The sequence below is a fragment of the Erythranthe guttata genome, chromosome 1 (genome assembly GCF_056151865.1).
Source record: "Erythranthe guttata isolate IM_541 chromosome 1, IM_541, whole genome shotgun sequence".
NCBI classification, from domain to species: Eukaryota; Viridiplantae; Streptophyta; class Magnoliopsida; order Lamiales; family Phrymaceae; genus Erythranthe; species Erythranthe guttata.
This window is the reverse complement of record NC_142533.1, coordinates 422261-438578: the sequence shown is the minus strand read 5'-3', so window position 1 is coordinate 438578 and position 16318 is coordinate 422261. Positions and strand designations below refer to the sequence as shown.

At 35.9% G+C, this 16318-nt stretch overlaps 5 protein-coding genes across 6 annotated transcripts; 2 read left to right on the top strand and 3 right to left on the bottom strand.

Annotated features, from left to right (window-relative positions):
- The first annotated feature begins 323 nt into the window (after positions 1–323).
- On the top strand, positions 324–1567 carry LOC105977044 (uncharacterized). Its single transcript, XM_013002305.2, has one exon. It carries the CDS (start codon positions 431–433, stop codon positions 1385–1387), a length of 957 nt encoding a protein of 318 aa, XP_012857759.2. The 5' UTR covers positions 324–430; the 3' UTR covers positions 1388–1567.
- A 1373-nt stretch (positions 1568–2940) lies between these two features.
- Positions 2941–5002, bottom strand: LOC105977016 (uncharacterized). The gene has a single exon (XM_013002275.2). The coding sequence runs from the start codon at positions 4816–4818 to the stop codon at positions 3115–3117; it is 1704 nt and encodes a 567-aa protein (XP_012857729.2). The 5' UTR covers positions 4819–5002; the 3' UTR covers positions 2941–3114.
- On the bottom strand, positions 4980–6652 carry LOC105977015 (uncharacterized). Its single transcript, XM_013002274.2, has 4 exons — positions 6148–6652; positions 5788–6047; positions 5515–5685; positions 4980–5439 (listed from the first exon to the last, which is right to left on the bottom strand). The coding sequence occupies exons 1-4, from the start codon at positions 6512–6514 to the stop codon at positions 5122–5124; spliced, it is 1116 nt and encodes a 371-aa protein (XP_012857728.2). The 5' UTR covers positions 6515–6652; the 3' UTR covers positions 4980–5121.
- A 317-nt stretch (positions 6653–6969) lies between these two features.
- On the bottom strand, positions 6970–8794 carry LOC148772518 (uncharacterized). Of its 2 annotated transcripts, none has more exons than XM_088820765.1 (6): positions 8323–8794; positions 7951–8065; positions 7663–7847; positions 7501–7574; positions 7223–7372; positions 6970–7136 (listed from the first exon to the last, which is right to left on the bottom strand). In XM_088820765.1, exons 1-6 carry the CDS (start codon positions 8681–8683, stop codon positions 6972–6974), a joined length of 1050 nt encoding a protein of 349 aa, XP_088676891.1. In that variant the 5' UTR covers positions 8684–8794; the 3' UTR covers positions 6970–6971. The 2 variants fall into 2 exon arrangements, 1 of the variants encoding a protein (XP_088676891.1); XR_016032147.1 differs by having other exon boundaries at positions 6999–7136; positions 7223–7377.
- A 4184-nt stretch (positions 8795–12978) lies between these two features.
- Positions 12979–14457, top strand: LOC105977271 (protein BIG GRAIN 1-like B). Its single transcript, XM_013002578.2, has one exon. It carries the CDS (start codon positions 13125–13127, stop codon positions 14361–14363), a length of 1239 nt encoding a protein of 412 aa, XP_012858032.2. The 5' UTR covers positions 12979–13124; the 3' UTR covers positions 14364–14457.
- Positions 14458–16318: the final 1861 nt, after the last annotated feature.

Below are 16318 nucleotides of genomic sequence, written 5' to 3'. Positions count from 1 at the left end.
TGAAATCGACGGAAATCAAAAAAATTATTTTAATTTCCACCAATACAGTCCTGCGTGTACTATGAATTCAATCTGGATTCTTATTGAGTGAAGCCCGAATATGAAACCCACTTGTAATAAGCTTTAATTCGTCTGTCTGGTCTGGCCCAATTAATTGCTACCGAAGAAAAACGTGTTTCAGCCCATCTAACAACATTCAATCAGACAAAACACGATTTCTCTGGTGCAGTAGACCAAATGCACTATAACAAATCCCCATAGCACAGAGCCTCCTCTTTTCACTTATTTATACAACGAAAACTTCTCTGCTTTTCTTCTAACAAACACATTTGATCATCTTCTTCAACAGTTTCTATCCTCCTCCTTTGTATCGGGTGAAAGAAACTCTTTTGAATATAGTGCATAAAATCAGCGACGAGAATTAGCGACGATGAGTTTGGCTATGGCGGAGGAAGATTCAGCGACGAAAATCCATCTCCCGGCCGACATAGATTGGGAGATGCTCGACAAATCAAAGTTCTTCTTCCTCGGCGCCGCCCTTTTCTCATGCGTTTCCGGCTCCCTCTACCCAATCGTCGTCCTGAAAACACGTCAGCAAGTGATGATCAACGCCATCCCCTGCTTCAAGATGGCGTCGTCGATTCTCCGCAGCGAGGGTTACAGAGGATTCTACTCCGGCTTCGGCACTTCTCTAATGGGAACTATCCCCGCACGTGCCCTTTACACGTGCGCCCTCGAAGTCACCAAGAGCCATCTTGGCAATGCCGGCATCTCCCAGCTCGGATTCTCCGACGCCTCCGCCTCCGCTATTGCCAACGCCGCCGCCGGACTTAGCGCCGCCGTGGCCGCACAGTTAGTGTGGACCCCAGTCGACGTTGTCAGCCAGAGGCTAATGGTTCACAAGAATAAATACAACGGTGGAATTGATGCTTTTAGAAAGATACTATACTCCGATGGAGTGAAGGGATTGTACCGAGGGTTTGGATTGTCGATACTAACTTACGCACCGTCGAACGCGTTGTGGTGGGGTTCTTACTCCGCCGCCAATCGACTGATTTGGAGCGGTTGTAAGCCGGAAGGGAAACAAGTGGTGGCGGCTCAAGGGTTGAGTGCCGCAATGGCTAGCGGCGTGTCTGCATTAGTGACAATGCCGTTCGATACAATAAAGACGAGATTGCAGGTTTCCGATCGAGAGGGTGGTGGTTTACGTGGCGGTGGATTATCGGAAAGTATGAGGAGTTTGGTGAAGGAAGGTGGATTAGGGGCTTGCTATAGAGGGTTAGGGCCGAGGTGGGCTTCGATGTCTTTATCGGCAACGACTATGATTACGACTTACGAGTTTCTCAAGAGGCTTTCGACTAAGGATCAAGATCATAGCTTCGCTTAACGAGTTTTAGTGACGATCGAGAATTGGTTCTAGTGTCATAATTAACTATGTAAATTTTGTAACAAAAATTGTAGAAGTCTATGTTTTGAATTGTTGTATGTTGTACACACTAGTGTATCTATTTGCTATGTGTATGATATGACTTGAGATTTGTGGGAATAAGATATTCAATCTTGATAATTTTTCTACATATTATTTCTAACAAAGTCTTGATTTTTGTTTGTGTATTTAGATTGTGGAATCATAATCAGATGTAATTTGATAGATTAATTCATTCCTGCAATTAAACTGTCACCTTGATTTGCAATCAAACTAGGTCTTCTACATAAAATCTTACCACCTGGATTTTGGCTTGTTTCGTATACCTGGAAAATAAGATTTCTTACATGAACTTGTTAATTCTTGTTTTTTTTTTTTTTTTTTTTTTTAATTCTCATATTAATTCCAATTAAAAAAGAAAAACTTTACTAAATAGACTGTAGATTATAATTCTTGTGTCAGATCTTGGGAGGGCCAGTTAGGAAGGTGTTTGGCTCTGGCCTTGCGGTGTTGGCCTTAGTTGAGTTGAAGAGACAGACATAGACAGATATATATATATATATATATATATATATATATATATATATATATATATATATATATATATAACACTGGCTTAGTGGTGCATAGGCCATATTTACACTGGGAATCAAGTGTTTAAAAATGATTTGAGGAGTCAAAATAAAAAAAAAAAAAAAATAACCCTTGAAAATAAACAACTCTTGTTCCAAAAGAGTATGAAGGACCTACCCCTTTTTGCCAAATCGCCCCTTGTTAAAATATCATCTCAATTATTCCACGTGGGCCTTCCAAGATCTAATACAATTTGTCCTTACTCAATGTTTTTTTAATTTTTCTTTTCTTATTATCCAAATACTAGGAAAAAAATAATGTAAGATAGTGTTGGGAGTTATAAAATCATTTAAACAAAAGTTAATTAGTCAAACATCATATAACTATTGTTTAGTTTCACAATTAATTAAAATGGAATGTGACAGAACCAGAAATATGATAAAGAAGGGGATGACTTTTTCCCGGGAGAAGAAGGTACAATAACAAGAATAGGTGAGACAAGGAATATGATTCCAATTCATATTGAAATTTCCAGAAGATACCAAAGAGGACCACATTATCCATTTATGTATATATCTTTCTTTCTGCCCATCTTTGCAATTGTACTTTTTTTTTTTTATCTGATGTGTGCAAGTGCATGTAGATACAAAGTTCGGTTCAACCCGAACTTAATTACGAAAAAATGATGAAATACGCATGAAAAAATCATGCTACTTGAGGTTGATTCTTGTTTGGCACGATCAAAATTCAGTTTGAACTCGACTAGATTGCTTATCGGATCGAGCTTGGAAAATCATGCATTCGGCTCATGAACTCGAATCGTTCGGGGTCGGATTTGATTCTTTAATGTCCTAGTCATATGCATGCAATGGATCACATGTGAATTTTGATTGCTTTAAAAAATACTTTTTTTTTTCTGAAAAATTCAAGTATATCTGATATAGATCTGCATAAAGCAACCATTGTGACTTACCATGTGATATTTAGGTGTCTGTCTTTCTAGTTGCATTGTACTTGGTACTAAAAAAAAACACATACACACATAGTGAACCTTAAAAGAATGTTTACATAGAAACATAATTAAGAAAAAATCAAATCTTTACACCAAGTTTGAATCAGTTACCACTGTTTCTACCAACGCGGCACTCATCCAAGACACTTTGATACTCCTCCAAATCAAACGACGGGCATTTATTTCTCATCTGATCGAAAAGATCTTGCACCTCGTGCACTAAACCCCTCGAATGCATATCCTTAACGAAAACTTCGAAGCAATCTTTCCTAATCGTGAGGCTTTGATCGATCATCTCCTTAAAAAGACAAACCGCCCTTCTAACATCTCCACTTGCACAATATGCTTGAATCAAGAAACTGTACAATGTAGTATCGAGACCAAGACCATCTCGAATCATGTCATTAACAATCATGTCAATATCTTGAATCCTTTCTTTGAATCCAACAAGCCCGATTATCACCTCACTGTAAGATATAAAATTTGGGTAGCAACCCCATTGAGGCATCTGCTTCAAAAGAATAATCGTCTTATCAAATTCTTGCAATTTAACATAACTTCTGAAAACGGCGTTGAAGCTAGCTACGATTGGACGAATGCCTCTGGCTTTCATTTCCCTTAATAGTACAACTGCCTCGTCGGGCCTCCCTAATTTGCAGTACTCGTTCACAATCACGGCGTACGACTTTTTATCAAGATTCATACCAAGGCTAACCATTTCTTTAAAATGCATAATAGCCTCATCGGATCTCCCGGCAACGCAATATCCCTTCAATAAACTTGTATGAGTGGCGAGGTTCTCCTTCACTCCGGCAAACCTCATCCTAGTCATCATCCTCCTCGCTTCATCCACGTCACCATTCAGACAAAACCCGTTGATCAAAACATTGTAAGTGAACACATTAGGCTCGCAATTGTCGCCCTTACTCACCATTTCATCGAAGCACATAATTGCATTCTCGAACTCGCCTTTCTTGCAGTACCCATCGATCAAAGTCGTGTACGACACAGTATCGGGTAGACAGCCCTCATCCGCAACCATCCGATCCATAATTCTTCGTGCGCTTTCGACTAAGCCCTTCTTGCAGAACCCATCAATGATAATGTTGTAAGTTATCGAGTTCTTCCCACAGGTCATTTCGTCGAACACCTTCTCCGCATCCTCGATCATGCCCACATTACACAAACCTTTGATTATGGTCGTGTAAGTGGAAACATCAGGTGTAACTAGACATGATTTAATGACAATCTGACCAAAGTAACCCCAAGCAAGACTAACCTTGTTGGCCTTAACCAGAACACCAAGCAACGTATTGAAAGAGAACAAACAGTCCCCTGTTTCCGTCTTCACTTGCTTAAAAAGCTTCGCAGCCCATTTTAGGTGTCCCAAATCACCATGGGCTTTGATAAACTTACCCACCATAAAATCTGAAAACTTGTTGCGGGTTTTCAGTAAATCAGCTGCTAAAGAAAATAACTTGTGTGATAGGAGTTTGTCAGTTATCGCAACATAGCAAAAATGGGAGTGGCGATAATGGTTAGGGTTAGGGTTTGAGGCCCAGGTGAAGAAGAAGAGGGAGTGGTAAGGATTTGTCTGATTTTTGATAATTTCGATCACTAAATTAGGGTTTAAGTACGGAGAGAATTGATTGAGGATAGAATGATCAGGGTTTTGGTGGGTTTGAGGATTTTGGGGATTTAGGGATTGGAGGAGGGATGTTATTGTAGGGATGAGTGCGGCAGAGCCGGAGAGCAGAGGAGACAGTGGCTGATGCAGGCGGCGCGCGGCGGTGGCCGCGGCGGTCATTTTTGCTGCTCGGCGGAATCTTGATTTCCTTTTTCTAATTTACAACATTTCACTAATCTAATAGAATAAATACTTCACGGGCAAAATGAGTAAATAAAACCATTTGAAAATGATTTATAATCAATTAGTTTACTTAATTAATTAGTAATTTCAAGAATGACTTGGAAGATAAAAATGCAATCTTTACTATCTACATCCTTTATTTCAAATTTCAGACAATCAACATTTTTGTTCCAACTATGAAATCACACACACACACAATCCCTCATCTACATGTCTGTGTTCCAACAATTTACAGACAAGCTAAACGAAATCCGGTGGCCGGAGCGCTGCTGCAGCAGACACCGGTGGGGCGGCAACCGTCTGATTAGGCCACCCCATAATATGAACCTGAACACTGTCCATTTTCTCAAGTGCCGAAAATAGCGCTTCCTTAATATCACCGTTGTCGCAGCAATGAATTAATCCTTCCGAGTCAACGGTCGAAGGCATCAAACTCTTCCCTTGTAGCCTCGATATCACAAGCATATGCCCCATTCTATTTGCCTGCTTGAATAATTCACCGAGCCCAGCTCGCTCAGCCGCTGTCCCCGTTGTTATCGAGTAAATGCCGATAAATCCCTGCAAGAAAAAAAAAACATTCGTGTAAGAATTTTTCTTGTTTAATATTTTTTTTCGTTAGTTATTCGTTATTACCTCTTCAGTTCGTTTAATTTCCATGCCGAATCGGGTTTCCCCATGTTCCGGAGATAGCTGCAGTGCCACCTCAGCAACACCAGGTAAAAACCAAAATCTTATACCTTGTACAATATTAACTGTTGTATTGATATTTTCTTGTCTACTCCAAGCCAACTCTTTGCCTGCGTCCTGATTTGTATCGTTCAAATGAAATTATGTATTCAAATCTTGAGAACAATTTGTTTTTATGAAGACAACAATAGAAATTAAAGAAAGGATCGATTTATTTACTGAAGTGATCGTCTGTTCGGTTTGAATGTTGATGAAAACAAGCGGAATTCCCGAAGAAACTGCAGCAGAGAACCAGGCCATGACTCTCACCGTGAGTGCTTCTATGCCGCGTTCTCTTACAAGAGGCATGAACAGAATCGAACTAACTACGGTAGATCTTCGATCGGGCAAATACGAACCCACTTTATGCTTCCAATCGTATTTCATTCCCTTTCGATGAAATCCCTTAAAATCCAAATTCACTACTCTTCTACTCATCTCTGTCACATTCAAATACATACATAATGAACACTAATTATATATACTCAAGTGAATAATAAAAAATAAAAAATTAAAAAACACCAAAAAAAAAAAGGTCACCTTGGAGTTGAAAGCACTCTTCGAAAGTCAAATCTGCAAGAACCGCTACGTGTCTCTCGTTGGAGGCTGCTCTAACGGTGAACATTTTCTGCAGCTTAAAGCTTTTATCCGGTACTACATACGCGCGGAGTTTCACCGTACCCTCGCCCCTTCTCACCTTCAACCACACACTATCAGCTACACGGTTTATTTTGCCAAGATGAGAGCTAAGTTCGGATCTAGCCTTGGCCGAAACAAAAGAGGCATCCGCACCGTCTTTTGCTACGCCTTCTATTATATCTCCAGGCAACGGCATCGTTTCGTCCCATTCTTCTGCCGCGTTTTGCTTCACTTGTTTTACGCAAACAACCGTCTCCGAAGGGACCATTATTCAATATTGAGGAAAACGAAAAATACATGCAAAATGTAATTGTTTCACACTTCTTATATCTAAAATATTATAACAAAATGCATAGGAAATGCGGTTTTTTCTATGCAGTGGGGTTTTTAGTTCTCGACGTTGGATAACTACATTATTGTCCTTTTTCAGAAGCATGTATAGTTATGTCTGATCCTATTCTTTGGTTTTTCCAATGTCTTTTTCTTGCTACAATGGCCGGTTTATATGATTTCATAAGTTCTTGTCACTAGGTATACAAGTTAATTTACCTACCAATAATATCAAAGTCAGCTCGACATCGACAGCAGTTTAAGTATCGATGTTTCAGAAAAAAAAAAAACTATATTAGGAAAAAATTAAAAAAATTTAATCGGTGTTTACAAAACAACGAAACCTAATAACAAAAAATAAGATATATAAACGGACAATTACAATCTTGACTCGTTTACTCGTGACTCAGTGAATTGACCATGCCACCATTTCCTTGGTAAATATTGGCAAGTTCTGTTTGAAGCTCTTGTATCTCTATTGAAGCGCGTGCTCTTTCGTTTGCGTCCTTTGAATTCAAACTCTGCTTCTTTTTCGATATACTACTCTTGATGCTCTTTATCTACAACGAAAAAAAGCTAGAATTAATTCAATGTTATCTACAAATATACATGAAGAGGAGAACAAGAAGTGTACATAAAGGTACACCTTTCTGTGGGGCCACCTAGACAAGCCTCCTTTTCGGCATATACCCTTTAATGCCGACGCACAAATACTTAATTGTTTCGAAGCAACGTTAATCGGAAGATGGAAGTAACCTGCCACATCCTTCAATTTCATCCTCCCTGTTCTTTCCCTCTGTTCTACTCATCATAAGCACAAAATTAGCAAAATTTCGCATTAGAAAAGTCGAATATATATATAATATATAACACCACAAATATACAAAATTTTGTTCGGAAAAAACGGAAATGTTTAATACAAACCTGTGATGCAATGTTGCTCTTAGTCACCCTTACTCCATTATTTCCCTCTTCTTCTTGGTTCACGTGCCTTTCCTCTGTACAAGATTTAAGGATACATTATCGTCTTAAATAAAAAAATAAAATAAAAAATCTGAAAATGAAAAACGGGATTTGATTTTGAACCTCTCGGAGTTTCGGGAAGGAAAACATCGTCGTCAAAATTTCCGACGTCGCTATAAAATCCGATGCACAAGGCATTGTAGAAGTTAGAGAGAGGATCCTGTAGCATGATATAGCCTTCTCGTTTACGGTCATTGCAATATTTAACTAAGAATTGCTTCACACTTAACATGCTTTCGTGGCAGAAACTGTCGAAAATTCGAACATAAATTTTACTAGAATCCACAAAAATGGTTCCTTGTAAAAAAGAAAAGTAGAAGGTGTATGTATATCTATCTGAAAAATGCTTACTCAAACATTTGATACTCGTGATTATCGGAAGGCGCATCGGTATTGTATCTCTCGAGAATAGCGTGGCTGATTAGGCCTAATCTTCCGTGTATATCAAGCTTCAACACATTAGTACCTACGAAACATAAAAATAAAAAAAAAATTATATACCAACATCATAAGTGTCGGGAAATTAGATGTTATACTTGGTTATTTACACTGGATGAATTTGAACCGTCCATCTACATATAATCGTACACAGGTCGATTTGAATGTGTGCAAATCAAATCTACGGAACAAATACACCGGTGTAAATAATCGAGTGTAGCATCTGACTCCCCATAAGTGTCACACACATTGAGACACGTGGCTTTAGAAATAAAACAAACATACCATTAGTGTGGAAAATTTGTCGGAGTGTTTGGCAACAAGTGCAACTGTAGGGAGAAGGTGGGGGTGGCCAAATTGGGATTTGTATTGGATTTCCGAAATTGGAATTCTGCGACAAATCGATGAAGTTGTTGTTTTCATTATTATTATTAATACATACATTTTCGTCGAATGAAATCCCAGAAAAGTGGGTCCCCTGATTTCCACCGTAACTATGGTGCGCCTGCATCATGTTATTTGCGAGGCTGTTCAGCAAAGGGTCGTCGGGAATTTCGTCGGACATTAGTAATTGTTCTGCACTTGAAATGGCAGTAGCGATGATGTCATCATTAATGCCTGGAAAGTTGGAATTTTGGTCTGCCATTAGTAAAAAACTTTGTTCGGCGGTTTTTTTGTGGCGGCGACGCCTGGTACAGACCAAGCGCCGCGGTGGTGGGTTTCTATCTGGTGTTTCAGAATTAATTAGCAGAAGGGGATAATTTGAATTGCAACTTCTGGAAATATAAGGGGAAAATGCGCTACAGGGACATAATTAAGGCAGTTAACACCCGTTGTTAATAATAATAATAATTTATAAAATAAAAATAAATAACGGTAAAACATTCAAAATATATATATATATATTTTTTTATTTTATTTTTTGATGGAATTGTTGAAATATTGTTGTCCACAATTATTTTTACCGGGTACTAAACTGAATTTTGTTTGATTTGACATAATTTTATTTTCATGCTGCATGCATGCAGTACTGTGTATTTATTTTACATTATTCTATTATAAAACAATATTAAAAAATATAATTAGAAAATGGATGAGATGGACTGGTCAACTCTGCTTAATATAATATTATTATTTTTATTTGTGTAATGGGCCCAACAGATCTTATATTCGAATTTTGGGCCCAACTCATTTCGAATTCAACCCAATTGGACCCCAGCAGCACTTAACGCCCAATTGCCGCCCAATTACAATTATAACATATTTACGGTATTACCCCTCCTCTTTGAAACAAAATAAATAAATAAAAAATGTCATTTTCACATTGAAGTAGTGGCTTCTAGACACCAACCATACCATACCTAAGAAATAAATATGTAACACCCCATAAATTGAAAGATCATAAATATTAATAGAGAGAAAAAAACAAATATTTACATGCATGCACTTAAGGGATGAGGATGTGAAGGAGGGGGGGCACGCGGAGCACGTGACGACAATTCAAACTAAAAAGAAAGTGATGAGGTCTGAGTGCACGTGGAGCTATGCTCTGTCAGAGAGGGATCAGATTCTTACATATCAGGTGTTCTGTACGCCGATCGAGGCTTTTATCGTGGAGGGGAAAAAGAGGTTATTCATTAATCTTTATACTATTTTAATTTATAAATGTAAATTTCATTATAAAACAAAAAATATTTGATGATTAACAATTTAATCATGATGTAATAAAAGCCCATGTCAAAAAATCTAATCTTATATTTTACGCATTGCAGTTTTAATTACTGTCTATGAAAGAGGCAGCAAAGATGTTCCCCGGCAAGCTAATTATAATAATCTGACAGGAATTGCCATGTCAGCAACCACATTCACGTGCCAGATAATGTCTTGTCCACGTGCCAATTTGTTAGTGAGAGGGAACATATATATGGCCCATTTATATATATATGACCAAAAATTATAGGAAGAAGAAATTAAATGGAAATGGAGTGCCAAATTAGAAATGGTCCAACGGTATGGCGAATGATATGAAGAGAGTTGGTCGTAGGGACGACCGAGTCACAAATTATGGATACATTAGTATTGATCAAGAAAGCTTGCTTAGTCGACTTAACACAAATTGTCCTTACCCTAAAAAATGTTGACTTTGAATTTCATGTTAATTACAAACAGGGTGTAAATGAATTGAGTCGAGTCGAACGCATACAATCGAATTAGGCTCTATCTACTTCAGTTCATAAAGAAAGATTCTAATTGAGTACTCGTTTCTTCAATTAAGAATAAAAAGCTAATTAATTATCAAAGAAGCTTTTCGAGTAGTGCATATATATATATAATTAATCTTATTTCAAAGTATACATATATATATATAAAAGAAGATCAACTTAGAAGATCGACATTGTCGAGCTTTATAACACACAAACACCCATATTTGGTACCTAAGGCAGATAGATGAATCAGATTCTCAATCAAGAGAAGGGGACCATATAACTCTTGAGAGCTTTTTTTCAGCAAAGAAAGTGATTTTGCCTTAGAAAATAAAAATGTCGGAATATGAATTCAGAATTAGCAAATCTGAGAGAGGAAGAAAGCATGTGATCTTGATAAGGATTAAGGGGGCAAAAATCTGGCATTCCACGAACTCCTTAACCAGCATTAATTATTTAATTCCGATTTAATTAACTTAAGTCCAAGACTTTGCTTTCGGGTCACTGTTTAATCATGTTGCCATGTTTTCCATTTCTTTTTTTATTTCCATAATTATATACAATTGCGTGTGTTATGTTTCACCATGTGACAAATAATAAGAAACCAGTTATATATTTAGACTTGTTAAGGGAAATAAATATGTGTATAACAAGTTGAAAATAATAATTGAGCTCATGCAAAACAAATCAATAAAAATAGAATATATTATTACAAAATTATTCTTCTATTTTGTCGACTAGCTAACTTGATCGTGACATATGAACAATCTATGTATAACAGTATTATAAGTGAACAACTGATTGATTGAAAGAAGGAGATGAAGAAAAAGAAAACAGTAAAACGCATGTAGTAATTAATTGGTTAAAATATTGTTAATTAGTATACTAATTTAGGAACCCTACAATTTATTCTTTTGGGGGTGCAGTACTGCAGTAAACTTCTAATAATTCTGGTGGTGAATCTAATGTCTATTCGAGATGTGACAACCTGATAATTAAACTTCCACTTTTACTTTATTGATTTGAAATCATTTTTTTATTTTATTTAAATAAAAACCCATCATGAAAGTAAATAATATTTCCAGGCTTTTCTCCATTTCTTCACTCTGAAATAGCCGATAAAAATTACAAAACAAAATTGTAAAAATATGATTAAGTAGTATTTATACTTAACGTTTGGATTTAGACTTGTAAAAAAAATTATTTTATCAATTGGGCCGAAAAAGATTGGGGTTCTCCATAACTTGTTGAGCATCGATTAGTTTTTAGCTCATAGCTGTGTGTATGAGTTTGAGCCAATAATATTAGATCGGACTTAAATTTTTGAATTTAGGCCCATCAGATCGAAATTTGAATATTCTCTTGGCCATTCAAGATACTACGATTACGATTGCTCAATTAAAAATAAAAACAAAAATAAAAAAAAATTCAATTGGTGCCAACTTAATAAGAACATATTATTCACTTATCATTTGGTTGTTTGGAATAAAAACAAAATAAATGAAATGTAGGAAAGGTAGTGAATAATTAGTTGGTGGGAGCATGTGCACCGGTATCTAATTTGGTAGTTTGGTGTAAAATTATTCAACGCATTAGGGATAAATTAGATTTAGACAAATAAATAAACACTGCCTATTTATATGCTATGTGGTAGAGATGAAAGATGCCTCCTATTTGATTCACCAAACCTTGAAAATAACTACACCTTCATTCGTAATTATTTAAAAACAGAGATAGACTAAAAAATAATTATTAGAAAAGATCCACATTATTTATATTAAGTATTTTGGACTGTATCTTGTAACTTGTTCGTTTGGTAACAACATTTTGACGGTATTCCGACTTAAGGGAGATGTGCATTATTATATGAATTGATAACTATTTTATTGACCAGATAATAATTTTTTTTAAAATTGATATGTTCTTACGTCTTATTTTTAGAATCAATTTTTAAAGTGTTTGGACAATAAACTTAAAAGCTCTTTTTAACAGCTTATATGAATTGATAATTCCACATTCTTGGTGTGATTCACCGTTAACTTTTCCTAACAATTCCTTGATTTGCTCCATTAATTAGTTTATTACTCGTTAGTAAATATAACATCCTAATTAAGCAAGTGTTACGTTTAATCCCAGAAGAGGTTTATATATATTAAATTTAAAATTTCCCAATTCTCAACTTCCAAAGTCATCAGCTTTTTCTTTTAAAAAGAATTAATATTACAAAATATATATGGTACATTTAGCAGGACTGTTTCTGTAATTGCCTCCCACTATATTGCACTTTCATCAAATCACAATGTGCCCCCACATAAACGTAGACTATAACAGTAGTATTTTTCTTTATTTCGAAATTACTATAATAATTTTATTTAAAAATTCAAAAAAGAACAATAAATTTTAATTTTCAGTAAGTAGAGTAAATTCAATAGTTTCTTGAATTTGACTTTGTTTCCAAATCATGTCCGTGATTTTAAATTTGAATTTTAAATTCACGCATTGTACAGAAAAAAAAAACAAATATTCAATTTTATTCCTAAATAGTTGCGGTCGAAATCAGTGCATTTAATAACGTAGCATAATTAGCATGCTGATAATCGCGTCCTAATTCACGTAATTAAAATTAAATTCTCACACACAAATTTTGCTAAAATAGGTACAAGGAGTTTTGGGAAATTCGAAAAAGACCCAAAAGAATCAAATATTGCCAAGCTGGCATTCAGACCGCGCGTGCCGACTCCTTTATATTCCTCTCTTTCCTGTTCACTTCTCTTCATTATATTTTTTCTCGCTTTCTTCTGTTACAAATCTTCTTTCCGTTTCTTCTTCCCTCTGTTCACACACACACACACACACAATTACACAAACTCATTAAACAAAAAAATGTATACCAGAGAGGAGAATTATCATTACAAAACAAGAAAAAACAGCATGAACACACCTTCATTTTCCTCCACCCTTCTCGACGAAATCTACCGCTCAATCGACGGCGGCGCCGCCGCCGCTGAAAAAACAGAGGATTTCAACGAAAAGCCTCTCAAAAAACAGGGCGGCGGTGCTTGTGCTTCTGTCAGAAGGGCTTGTCTGGTCGAGAAATGGATGGAGAAGGAGGCTAACGAGAACGTCGTTGCTAAAAAAACGGCGGCGGCGGCATTGTTGCCGGAGCTGGAAAACAACGATCTGCTGTTCTTCAGCTCGACTTCGAGTTCTTCCGACAGCTCCGGCGCACTTTCTTCGTCGTCGGAAACAGAGTTCTTCGGCTCCTCCTCCACGAAGAAGCCGCCCAAGGTTTCTTGTTTCTCATCAACAAGACCTAAACCGGTTCGGACCGGCGCCACGACCCGAGTTGAAACAAAACCGCAAAAGGACAACCGGTTTTTGTTCGACGATTACAACAACAACAGCAACAAGAAGAACCAGGATCATCAGAAAAGCAAAACGGGAGATGATTTGCTGATCAAGTCAAAATCCAGGGCTTTAAAAATCTACGCCAATTTGAAGAAAGTGAAGCAGCCAATTTCTCCAGGTGGGAAGCTCACAAGTTTCATCAACTCCTTCTTCACCAATGGCAATAACGTAATTAATACAAAGATTCAGGATTCTTCGAAGTCTTCACCAAAGGCCTCGTCAACTACTTGTTCGTCGGCTTCTTCGTTTTCCAGGTCATGTTTGAGCAAATACTCGCCGAAATCAAGGGAGAAAATCAAGAACGGCGTTCAAAGAAGTGTGAGATTTAATCCAGTGAGCGTTGTCGTTGATCAAGATTTAAGGCCGTGCGGGCAAAAACCCGTTTACGAAAGGCCTCCGTTGCCACCAAATTCATTGGCAAAGTTGAAATTTAGCAAAATGGAGAAAAATATCGAAGTTGAAGATGCTGCAAAGAATGTTCTAAGAGGGTATTGTAGTAAAAACGGCGACAATTTGTCCTTGTTTAGGAAAATTTGCGACGAACAATATGACGACGAAGACGATGATGATGCAATGAGTGATTCGAGTTCGGATTTATTCGAGCTCGACCACTTAGCATTCTTTGGAGACAAAAGATTCTGCGAAGAATTACCCGTGTACGAAACTACTCGTTTAGACACTAATCGCGGTGTTGTTAGCCGTTTGGTTCGTTAATTACACCGGAATAATATGTATTTTCTTTTAGTTTTTATTTTATTTTATTTGAGTTGTACATTTCTTCTTTATTGAACTATAGGGCTCTTTTTCAGAATGCTTTTGATCATAATCACACATATAAAAAAATTGGTAGTAGTAGATGTTACTTTACAATATATGGAATTTGATGATGTAAATATAAATAAATAAATATAAATGTGGGATTTTGTGGTAAAAAAGCAGGATTTGGAATGGAGACAAACACTGAAAAAGAAGGGGAAAATGGGGTGTGTTCGTTGATCCCAAGTTTGTTAGAGTGTGACTGATTTTGATAAAACAGAGGACGAAATAAAAAGCAGAGAGATCTAGAGAGAGAGAGAGAGAGAGAAATCTAGAGAGAGAGAAATCTAGAGAGAGAGAGAGAGAGAGGATTCGAGATCAAAATGAGAAGCAGTGAAATAGTAAAGGGAAAGACAAATCTTCCCCATGGGAATAGGGAAAGTGAATATCTTTAACTTTATTTAATTTTTATTTGAAGGAATTTTGGTTGCTTCGAAATGTTGTTCAAACAGATCCCTATGTAAAGTGGCACTTGTTTGGGAGTGCTTCTCTCTTCAACAATTACTAATTCTTTTTTCTAAAATTAATTAAAAAAAAAGAAAAAAAATCATTTTCCCCCCTCTTTTTTTTTTCTTTTTTTTTTTAAGATTTTTATCAGCAACGGCTTTATTGGTCAAGATCTAAAGAATGATGGAAAATGTTACTTATTTATCCTAGGTATAAAAAGACATGACAAGTTAGTATGTAGATTGTAGACTCGAAATTCAATATTTGTACTTTGAATTTTGCTAAAGATTAATATAACAGTAAATGATATTTATGAAATACTACTAGAGATTGAGAAAGACATATTCAATTTCATAGGTACGAATTACGAATCTTATATATGTCTTGTCCTTGTTTATTAACTAAACATTGCAGCATTGATTGCAGTAAACTTAAAAAAATGCAATAAATTAAGGCCATAGGGTTTTTTGAAATACAATAAAATAAAATGTTCAGCCGACGTAGTTTAGTTTAAGTTTGAGTGAGTAAATATGTTAGGCCAATGTACAATTATTAATTAATGGCTTCATCAAAACCTTTTTTCTGGGACCATTTTTGGCTCAACTATCAATTCAGTATTTACATACAATAAAATAGGCCCGAACTCCAACTAACCTAATAATAATAATATATATACAGTTGGAAATGTGAATTAGAAAATGTAGCTTTAATGCTTATTAAGTAAAGGATCCAAGGAGAAATGAAACTGCAAGTCATCTAAAAATGTTTGTCTTGTGTATTTGGATATTCCTAATAAGAACTAACAAATTAAAACGACGTAGTTTATTTAGCTCATTAAGTAGTAGTACGTGGGAGCATGCAACTTTTTAAATATTAATATTAAAAAAGAAAAAGAATGACCAAATGATTTATTAAGAATCATTATATTAATATATATATATATCTATAGCATATAATTGTTATATATAATATAATATATTGTTCATTCTATGAATGTGGTTTTGTTGTTGTACACTAAAAAATAGTTCATGAAGAAGGTTCCATCAACCTACATATTACTTTATTATGATGATATATTATATATACAATTAGAATAAATTTAATAGAAGCCTCTTTTTTTAGGGATGATTCTCTTCGGCTTCCTAATGGTTGGTGAAAGTGAAGTGGGGTATTAGTACAAAGCCACCAACATTAACAATCAACAATCAATTTTATTTTTTTTAATTGACATAAAGTTTTACTATTTGTATTTCAAAATTAATTAAATGAAACTGGGCTTTTTGGATGATTGGGCTCAATAACACCATATTGGAATCTTCCACTTGCCCAACCGTCCTCAATATTATTGGTAACATCGTCTATTTTGTCAATTGACTCTTTCTTTTATTTTTTTATTATGTTACTAA

Coding starts and splice junctions, on each gene's coding strand:
- LOC105977044 (XM_013002305.2), top strand. CDS start 431: ATGAGTTTGGCTATGGCGGAGGAAGATTCAGCGACGAAAATCCATCTC.
- LOC105977016 (XM_013002275.2), bottom strand. CDS start 4,818: ATGACCGCCGCGGCCACCGCCGCGCGCCGCCTGCATCAGCCACTGTCT.
- LOC105977015 (XM_013002274.2), bottom strand. CDS start 6,514: ATGGTCCCTTCGGAGACGGTTGTTTGCGTAAAACAAGTGAAGCAAAAC. Junction 6,048..6,147: donor AGAGTGCTTTCAACTCCAAG/GTGACCTTTTTT, acceptor TGAATGTGACAG/AGATGAGTAGAAGAGTAGTG. Junction 5,440..5,514: donor AAATTAAACGAACTGAAGAG/GTAATAACGAAT, acceptor TTTTTCTTGCAG/GGATTTATCGGCATTTACTC.
- LOC148772518 (XM_088820765.1), bottom strand. CDS start 8,683: ATGGCAGACCAAAATTCCAACTTTCCAGGCATTAATGATGACATCATC. Junction 7,575..7,662: donor CCTTCCCGAAACTCCGAGAG/GTTCAAAATCAA, acceptor AATCTTGTACAG/AGGAAAGGCACGTGAACCAA. Junction 7,137..7,222: donor CTAGGTGGCCCCACAGAAAG/GTGTACCTTTAT, acceptor TTTTCGTTGTAG/ATAAAGAGCATCAAGAGTAG.
- LOC105977271 (XM_013002578.2), top strand. CDS start 13,125: ATGTATACCAGAGAGGAGAATTATCATTACAAAACAAGAAAAAACAGC.